Genomic DNA, 9,992 nt, shown 5'->3' on the forward strand with positions numbered 1-9,992 from the left:
AGCAACAGGAGAGACCACTCCCAGCAAGCCCAGTCGTGCCACGCCCCTAGCACTGTGGCAGAACGCACGTGCCCCACCTGACAAGGCACGCAGTGCATTATCCCCGACTAACAAGGCAGGGAGTCGGAAGCTCAGAGACAGTAAGCTGCTTACTCAAGGTGACACAGGAATCAGTCCTGGCCTGAGGACTGGAAGTCAGCAGTCTGGCCTGGGTAGCTTATAAGTGACTCTGAGGCCGGCGCCGTGGTTTAACAGGCTAATCCTCCGCCTTGCGGCGCCGGCACACCGGGTTCTAGTCCCGGTTGGGGCGCCGGATTCTATCCCGGTTGCCCCTCTTCCAGGCCAGCTCTCTGCTATGGCCCGGGAAGGCAGTGGAGGATGGCCCAAGTGCTTGGGCCCTGCACCCACATGGGAGACCAGGAGAAGCACCTGGCTCCTGGCTTCGGATCAGCGAGATGCGCTGGCCGCAGCGGCCATTGGAGGGTGAACCAACGGCAAAAGGAAGACCTTTCTCTCTGTCTCTCTCTCTCTCACTATCCACTCTGCCTGTAAAAAAAAAAAAAAAAAGTGACTCTGAATGATATTAACAAGAGCTAACTAATATGCCAGAAGCCAAGCTCCCATTCTCCACGGCAAGAATTCTTCTCACCCCCATGTGACAGGTGAGAACATACAAGTGGCACAGCCCAGAGTGAAATCATCTGACACTAAAGCCCACGTTCCTGCCCGTGGCTTCCTCTTGCCCCAGGCTTTGCGGACAGCACCAGCCCCGGCCCCGACAGCCCCACTTACTGGCCACCTGCAGCCACACTTGAAACCACTGAGTCTCGTTCAGGGTCTCCTGGCAGGTGTAGTTCCCCTCATCCTGCAGGCTCAGCATCCCGATGTGCAGGGCGCTGGTGTTCAGTAGAGAGAAGCGAGGTTCACGCGGTGGGAGACTGGCATTGGAAGAGATGAGGAAGACGGGCTCCGAGTTGATCCGGTACCAGGTCACTGGGCCCCTGGGCCTCGAGACGTTGCCGCAGGGCAGAGTGATGTCCTCGTGAAGTTCTCCAACGACCACGGCCCCAGATCCTGGGCAAGGAGAGGGCAGCCTGTTACTACCTCACTGGCCCTCCCAACAGCCTTCCTTTTGGGACAGTCCCTCTGCATTAAGATTTTTTTTTAAGATTCACATTTATTTATTTGAGAGGCAGAGTTACAGACAGAGAGAGGTACAGCCAGAGAGAGAGGTCTTCTATCCACAGGTTCACTTCCCAAATGGCCGCAACAGCCAGAGCTGGGCTGATCTGAAGCCAGGAGCCAGAAGTTTCTTCTGGGTCTCCCATGTGGTTGCAGGGGCCCACTGCTTTCCCAGGCACACTAGCAGAGAACTGGATAGGAAATGGAGCAGCCAGGACTCAAACCAGCACCCAAATGGGATGCTGGCGCCATAGGGGGTGGTTTAGCGTACTATGCCACTGGGCCAGCTCCAAGATATTAAAAAAAAAAATCAAGCACGTGGTTTCAAGATGTGATTACACAGAGCCTCTGCTAGGTCAGAATTCCTAGCCCGTCCCTGATGCCAATGAACTTGTGGTGGATTGCAAACCACCCCACTCCGCCCTTGGCCACCGTCCAGGCCCCTTGCCTCGGCAGTGCAATCCCATGCCTACTCAGTGATGTGACTGGCTTGGCCAATGGGGTGCTGGCAAATGTGCTGCAGGCAGAGACTTCAAAAGTGCTGTGTATGAACACCAGTATGATGCAAACCGGCACTACAACGGGGGGTGGTGTCTGGTGCAACAGTTACGACAATACTTGGGATGCCAGCATCCCATATCAAGAGTGCCTGGGCACTGTGGCATAGTGGGTAAAGCCGCCACCTGCAGTGCCAGCATCCCATGTGGGCACTGGTTTGAGTCCCAGCTGCTCCATGTCTGATCCAGCTCTCTGCTACAGCCTGGGAAAGCAGTAGAAGATGGCCCAGGTGTATGGGCCCCTGTACCCATGTGGTTTCAGATCAGCACAGCTCCAGCCGTTGTGGCCATTTGGGGAGCGAACCAGCGGATGGAAGACCTCTCTCTCTCTCTCAAAGACCTCTCTCTCTTTCTGCCTCTGCTTGTCTGTAACTCTGCCTTTCAAATAAATAAATACATCTTTAAAAAAAAGAGTGCCTGGGTTGCAGTCCCAGCTTCACTCTCAATTCCTGCTAACAAAGACCTCAGGAGGCAGCAGGTGATGGCTCAAGTACTGGGTTCCCCCCCCCCATGTGGGAGACCCAGATGGAATTCCAGACTCCTGGCTCTTGCCTGGCCCAGCCCTGGCCATTGCCAGCACTTAGCAATAACAGATAACACCCACAGCACCCAGTGGGCTCCGTGTGCCTAGAAACTCAGAAGGGCTGGAAGTACAAGGCCCTTAGCTTTGTTCCTGCCAATCTGCCTGTGTCCCCCTCTCCCTCTCAGGTCCAAACACCCCCACAGTGAAAGCTCTCTTGGGACCTCCACACAAGAACAGGCTGGGGGGGCCAGTACAGTGGCACAGTAGGTTAAGCAGCCGGCGACAACACCTGCAACCCATATGAACACCGATTCCAGTCCCAGCTGCTCCACTTCCAATCTAGTTCCCTGCTAATGTGCCTGGGAAGGCAGAGGATGATGATCCAAATTCTTGGAGCCCTGCCACCCACATGGGAGACCTGGATGGCATTCTTGGCTCCTTAGCTCAGCCCTGGCAGTTGCAGCCATCTGGGAGAGTGAACCAACAGAAGCTCGCTCGTTCGCGCGCTCTCTCTCTCTCCCCCTTTTAAATAAATAAATAAATCCTTAGGAAAGAAAAGGACTGACACTAGTGACTGCAGCCATTTGGGGGCAGGCCCTGTCATAGGCAGCAGGGATCCAAGGGTGGATAAAACACAAACTGCCAGGGGTTCGCAGTCTAGTGGGGAAGACAGACAGGGAACCAGCAATTACAGTGCAGCTGATCAACACCAGGCAAGGTCTCAGAGAAGGGACTCCTGAGTCCCACTGGGGTGACTGGCAGGACTTCCTCCAGGCCACCAACGTGAGATCAGCTGGACAAGCAGCAGGCAGTCAGGTGAGGGTGAGGACGGGCTTTCTCCCAAAACCCCAGAGCAGCCGCAGGCGTTCAGAGCAGCCGAGATGCTGCCTGGCAGTACCTGTGCTGCAGTCTCTCTGCTTTCAGTTCCAGGTTGCTGCGAAGGCAAGCCCTGCTAGTTCAAGGACATGGGTCTCTGCCACCCATGTAGGAGACCCAGACAGAGGTCCAGGCTCCTGGCCCAGCTGTTGTAGGCGTTTGGGGAGTATACACGTAGATGGAAGACCTCAGTCTATCTTTCTTCCTAATAAATTTAAAAAGTAATTGTTTTGTTTTTGTGTGTGGTTTTTTTTTTTTTTTACAGGCAGAGTGGATAGTGAGAGAGAGAGACAGAGAGAAAGGTCTTCCTTTTGCCGTTGGTTCACCCTCCAATGGCCGCTGCGGCCAGCGCATTGTGCTGATCCGAAGCCAGGAGCCAGGTGCTTCTCCTGGTCTCCCATGCGGGTGCGGGGCCCAAGCACCTGGACCATCCTCCACTGCCCTCCCGGGCCATAGCAGAGAGCTGGCCCGGAAGAGGGGCAACCGGGATAGAATCCGGTGCCCCAACCGGGACTAGAACCCGGTGTGCCGGCGCCGCAAGGCGGAGGATTAGCCTGTTAAGCCACGGCGCCGGCCAAAAAGTAATTGTTTTTAAGTGGCCAGAGTAGCAGCAGTAGCCCTGTTAGAAACACAAATGACCAGGGTTCATCCCAGAACATCTACCTCAAAAACCAGACATGGAGCTGGAGCTGTGGCGTAGCAGGTTAAGCCTCTGCCTGCAGCTGCCACATCTGATATGGGAGCCAGTTTGCATCACAATTGCTCCACTTCCAATCCAGACCCCTGCTGATAACCTGGAAAAGCCGGGAAAGATAGGAGGTCTGGAAGAGGCTCCTGACTCCTGGCTACCAATCAGCTCCGAATCAGCTCAGCTCCGGCCATTGCAGCCATTTGGGGAGTGAACCAGCGGTTGGAAGACCTCTCTCTCTTTCTCTCTCTCTGCCTCTGCCTCTCTGTAGCTCTGCCTCAAATAAATAAATCTTTAAATTAAAACAAAAGAAACCAGGTAAAGAGGAGTAGCACTCCTCTAACAGGAGCTCCAGGTGATTTTTTTAAAAAGTATTTATTTATTTATTTATTTATTTGAAAGATAGAGTAACAGAGAGGAGATCTTCCATCCACTGGTTTACTCCCCAGCTGGCCTAAGAGCCTAGAACTCCACCTGGGTCTCCCACATGGGTGGCAGGGGCCCAATCCCTTGGGCCATCTCCTGCTGCCCTCCCAGGTACATTAGCAGGAGCTGGAGAGAAGGCTGCACTAGAACCAGCATGGAGCTTCACCCACTGTGCCACATAGGCCCCCACCCCATGTGATCCTAATGCACACTGAAGACTGACAGGTGCTAAGTGCACCTGATGGGGCATGGACCGTCACTAGGTAACCAGAAGCAAATGCAGCCCATTTTGCTGAGAAGTTTCTCAAGTGTTCTGCCTCTCTGCACCATCAATACCCATATGCACAAAGGCCACACAGGGACAAGGACAGAAGCAGAATCTGCAGGGGGAGAGGGGGATGAAAATAGAATTAATTAGGTAGCGTTCATTGCATAACCTCGTTAATACGCTAACAACCACTGAACTGCACACTTTAAAAGGGTGGGTTTTAGAAGGCTGTCCAAGAGATCCTACTCTCCCAACCTAACAGAGGAGGGGGCGGTATAAAGGCCCCGGGAGCTGCGCAGAGCTGCAGTTACACCCAACCACTTGGCTTTCTTCCTAGCGACTTCTCCCAAGAAAGACCTGGGGTTGGCCATCTGCGATGTCAAGTGGAAGCAAGCATGTCTTCCAGGGGAGGGAAAAAAAGATATTTTTCCGCCCAAGACAACTCCTAACTTGAAAAACAAACAGCAAAAATAGGTGGTGCTCAGGAGGCCCAGGGGACTGTACACAAAGGTAAGTGGACCTGGGCGTGGTGATGGACATCACCTGCCCGTGTAGTGCCTGTCGGTCAACCAGAAAGCCGCTTCATTCCAGACCGATGACTTCAGCCTGGGGTTCTGACGGCCCTGGCCCTGGCCCTGCGTGTAGCACCACATCGGGGAGGTCGTGGGCCCAGGAGGGACCAGGAGGGACGCTGTGGAGTTCCCTCCCAGCTGGACAGTAAACCTCTGCATTTCTCCAGGTAAACTCTGGATCTGGATTCTGGGGACTTGGGCTCTTTTTAAAACCGATTGCTAAAAACAAGCTAAAAACATGTTAGAGCCCAACACTCAGGAACTTCTGGCACGTGCTGCTAGCAAGCTCAGGTGCACTTTATAAGCCACCTCCCGAGGGCCAGCTTACTGGGCTGGACCTGGAACACAGTCAGGAGCCCTCTGCACGCCAGAGTCCAGGGCCAGCTGGCTCAGCGTCCTGTCCCAGCGCTCCTCTCCTCCCTGCCTGGCACACCCGCCCCACAGGGCACAGGCATCAGCTGGTGAAGCACCAGGAATAATATTTTTCCCCTTGTTTTTGCATTTTACCCATCTTTGAAAGCAACCCGGCCTTTTGTAACAGAGCCATAGGGATATCGATGAAGACTGTAAGGCCTTCTTTTGTCAAGGGTGAGGAAAAGTATTGTTTCTAAGTCTGGAATTATTTCAAAATAAACTTTATTATTATTATTATTATCTAGAGAGTGAAGGAAGACTACGGGGCTTTGGAAGCGCTATTGGCGTGGGTGGGCTTGGGGGTGAGGGGTGGGCTGTAAGGAAATCCGCGGGTGGCAGGTGCAAGGTGAGGTCCAACTGGGGCAGAGGGAGGAGAAGAAATTAAGGTGCTAGTCCCGGGCTGGAGCATCCGCGCGGCAGGTAAGACCGGAGCGGAAATTTACATCCGCCGCTTCAAACGCAAAACAAAACCAACCATCACTCTAGCTCCTACCCGCGCCTCTCCGTTTCCCAATCCTCTGCGCACCCCGGCGGGCTGCAGGGTGCCTCGCCCTCCGCTGCGAGCGCGAACCCCCAGACCCTCCCGGAGCGGCTTCGCGGACGGAGGGAACCGGGTTCCTCGCTGTCGCCTCCCCGCCACACTCAACTTTTCCCCCGCAGATCGCCGCCCCTTACCTGCGGCCACCCAGCGGGCCAGGAGCGCCCCGAGACAGAGCAGGACGCGGGGCTCGGGCGCCCGGCCGCCAGCGGCCATCTCGCTCCAGATCCCGGCTCAGGAGGCGCAGGCTCCGGCCGGGCTGGGTGTGCGCCCCGGGGCCCCGGCCCCTGGGGTTCCGACGGCTCCTCCCAGGTTCTCGCGGCGGCGGTGCGGTCCCCGGCGAGGGGGCCTGGGGCGACGGGAAGGAACCCGAAGTCCGGCCCGGCGGGGAGGGCGCACCCCGCCCCCTGAGCCCGCCGGCGGAAAACAACAGGAGCGGAGCGCGCAGCCGGCCGCCTCCCCTGCAGGCGGGAGCCCGACTTCCTCCACCTTGGCCGGGGAGCGCTTTATGCAAAGAGCAAACCGGCTGGGGGAGGGACGCGGAGGCCCGGCCCTCCCTCCCCGAGGCCACTCCGCCCCGGACGGCAGCCTGGGGTCGAGGGACCGCCGGGCCGGACGGAGCCCTGCAGCGGCGCTCGGGCTGCGGGGCTGCGGCAGGCAGGGCCCCGGGGCCGCGGGGACGGTCGAGGGTGCCCCCGCGCGCAGGACGGGCGCCAGCGCCGCCATCGCTGCCCTCCGCGCTTTGCGAGAAGGAGCGGGAGAAAGACGATCCCGGGAGCGGCCGCGGGATTCAGGTCGCCTAAAGAGGCAAAGGCTGGCGGAGCCGGGGCCACGCGCGACAGCCGCGCTTGTTTTCGGGTTTGGTTCCCGGCTCCCGGGCCGGGTCCCAGCCGCCTCTGCCGGGGAAGCCGGAGCTGTGCTGTCCTCGGGAAAAGCCCAACTTGACGCAGCCCCGGGAGAAACTTCCTGACAAAGCAAACAAACAAACAAAAAAAAACTCGCTGTTAGGACAGAAAAATATTAACCGCAGGCCCCAAGAGGAGGAGCGGCAGATGTCTACGTTATTTAACTTTTCTGCGTGTTTGAAATGTTCACCCAGGAAGTTGGGAGAAGACATACATTGCTGTTACATCATTCATTCCGTGCCCCAGAGGCCTCTTCCTGAAATGGTCGTTCCATGAAAGAATCCTCTTGAAGCCAATTTTTAAAGCGTGTTTCTCCTTCTTTAACTCTTTTCTCAATTACTTTTCAAAAAAGGATTTATTTTATTTATTTGAAAGACAAAGTTACAGAGAGAGGTAGAGACAGAGAGAGAGATCGAGAGAGAGAGACGTCTTCTATCTGCTGGTTCACTCCCCAATTGGCCTCAATGGCCAGAGCTGCGCCGATCCAAAGCCAGAAACCAGGAGCTTCTTCTGGGTCTGCCACAGGGATGCAGGGGCCCAAGGGCTTGGGCCATCTTCTACTTCTTTCCTAGGCCATAGCAGAGAGCTGGATCAGAAGTGGAGCAGCCGGGACTTGAACCAGCGTCCATGTGTGATGCCAGTGCTTCAGGCCAGGGCTTTAACCTGCTGCACCTCAATGACTTTTAAAAATTATTGGACAGAGAGAGAGATTCAAAGAGAGTGAGCTCCCATCCTTTGGTTTGCTCCTCAAATGCTTGCAATGGCCTGGGCTGGGCCACAAAATTCACTCCAGGTCTCCTACATGGATGACAGGGACCCAAATGACTTGAGCCCTCAGTGCTACCCACCAGGGTCTGCCTTAGCAGGACGCTGCAGTCAGGAGCGGGAGCTGGGGACTGAACCCAGGCCCTGTGACTCTGGACACAGGTGCCCTAACCCCCTGACTCGCGACGGGGCTTCTTCCCTCTCTGGGGTCCTGGCTTCGCGTCTTTCACTGTGTGATAAGAGGTGAGCTGTACCCTGAGCAGACCTGGCTCCAGGTGGCCAAGTGGCCACCCAGTGTGCTCCAGTCTTTGTTCCATATGCCATCGTGGTTCCTCAGCTTTTCTCACAAACATCTCCCATCCTCACTGGCAGTAAACGGACTTTTTTTTTTAAAAAGATTTATTTATTTATTTGAAAGTCAGAGTTACACAGAGAGAGGAGAAGCAGAGAGAGAGAGGTCTTCCATCCGATGGTTCACTCCCCAATTGGCCACAACGGCTGGAGCTGCACCGATCCGAAGCTAGGAACCAGGAGTCTCTTCTGGGTCTCTCATGCGGGTGCAGGGGCCCGAGGACTTGGGCCATCTTCCACTGCTTTCCCAGGCCACAGCAGAGAGCTGGATAGGAAGTGAAGCAGCCGGGACTCGAACTGGCACCCATATGGGATGCCAGCCCTGCAGGCCAGGGTGTTAATCTGCTGTGCCACAGCGCCGGCCAGAATAGTAAATGGACTATCAACAGCGTCAGTAACTGGTGAGCATCCAGTGGAAGGCCTGGAGTTTTCAGTGCCCAGCCCGGGGAGCTGCAGAGGCAGGCCCCTGACTCAGTGCGGAGTTCTAACCTCGCTGGGCCCTCCCTGCAACCCTTGGACCCCAGGCACCCTTCACTCCCATTTCATGAGTGAGATGCCTGCCCCTGTGGGAAGGCATGCTCCAAGTCATGCAGTGAGCCAGGACTTAACACTGAGTCCTGCCCAACAAAGCTCCAGGTCTTTGTGACATACACAAAGACTGCCAGGGGCAAGGGGACGGTGATGGAGCAAGGACAAAAAGCCTTAGATCCATGTTGACCTCCCACGCCATAGAGCAAGCAGGCCTCCCATTTCTCTGTCCTGCTAATACAGCCCCACCCTGCCTGACCAGCCCCGCCCTGCCTGGACTGTCTGAAGAGTCCAGCTATTGGCCGGAGCTCTCCCCACTCCTCCCAAGCTGTCTCCCCCACTCAGCAGCTCAGCCCGAGTCCAGGCTCAGCCTCAGCCCAAGCCCCTCCCAGATCACACTGTGACCTCGCGGGACCTTTAGAACGAGCCCCAGCTCTCCCTCTATTTCAGCAGCCCAGCTTCAGCTCAGGCTCCAAGCCCCTTCCCGCCACTTTGTACTATACAAACCACCAGTCTGCAAGGGGAGGGGCTCTCTGCCATGTGTCCACCTGGGAGTGAGCCCCTCCCAGGTTTTATTCTGAATACACCTGGTCTGGCTGTGGCTTCCTATTCCGTCTCTTCTTTCCTGATAGACAGGAGTCTGGATGCTTTGGGTGTCACCAGGCAAGCAGACACAAGCATTCCCCAGAGCTGAGCTGGCCCAGAAAACGCCCGCCCTCTTTGGTGTGGGGCCAGCCCTGACATCCACTTGCACCTCACGCAGCTCCACCCCCAGCTCCTGAGCCTCGGTCGCCCCAGCTGCACAACAGCTGATCACCACCGCATGGGAGGTAAAGCAAGTTGCCTTGCAGGAAGGAACTGAAGAAGAAAGGTCTTCTCAGATCTCATTTGAGACGCCACTCGCTCCAGGCTCCTAAACCCCACAGCCATGCGCAGGCTGCCGGGCCCAGCTACCTCTCTGTCCAGGCTGCTACAGGGGGCTGTTGCTGTACTTTATGACATGATCTCTGAACCTTTCTCTTTGTAAAACTTATTTTTATTTATTTGAAAGGCACAGTGAGACAGACACGGGTCTGTCATCTGCTAGTTCACTCCCCAAATGCCGTAACAGCCAGGGCTAGGCCAGGCTGAAGCCAGGAACTCAATCCTGGTCTCCTACCTAGGTGGCAGGGGCCCAAGTACGTGAGCCCCTAGGGTGTACATTATTAGTAGGAAGCTGGAATCAGAAGCAGAGCCAGGACTGTGTTACGGGATGTGGGCATCTTAACCGCTATGCCAAACACCCACACACACACCCTTGTTTTGTTTTTACCGCCCAGGAATTGAACACTGCCTCTGGGCTAAGCACTTTACATACATCAGTTCATCCTGCCCCCTTCCGAGAAGGGAAGGTGAGCAT

The 9,992-nt window shown here is 56.0% G+C and overlaps 1 protein-coding gene across 3 annotated transcripts in view; it reads right to left on the bottom strand.

Annotated features, from left to right (window-relative positions):
- VSIG10 (V-set and immunoglobulin domain containing 10) overlaps nucleotides 1-6,430 on the bottom strand; it is a 39,405-nt gene extending 32,975 nt beyond the window's left edge. Inside the window, exons 1-2 of one of the 3 annotated variants that reach the window (XM_062182393.1) lie at nucleotides 6,182-6,427; nucleotides 793-1,074 (exon numbers count right to left, since the gene is read on the bottom strand). In XM_062182393.1, the coding sequence (XP_062038377.1) occupies nucleotides 793-1,074; nucleotides 6,182-6,260 (361 nt within the window). In that variant the 5' untranslated portion in view covers nucleotides 6,261-6,427. Of the gene's footprint in view, nucleotides 1-792; nucleotides 1,075-6,181 lie in introns of all 3 variants that reach the window. The other 2 variants (XM_062182392.1, XM_062182394.1) reach the window with 2 other exon arrangements.
- Between the last annotated feature and the right edge of the window lie 3,562 nt (nucleotides 6,431-9,992).

Source organism: Lepus europaeus, chromosome 23 (genome assembly GCF_033115175.1).
Source record: "Lepus europaeus isolate LE1 chromosome 23, mLepTim1.pri, whole genome shotgun sequence".
NCBI lineage: Eukaryota > Metazoa > Chordata > Mammalia > Lagomorpha > Leporidae > Lepus > Lepus europaeus.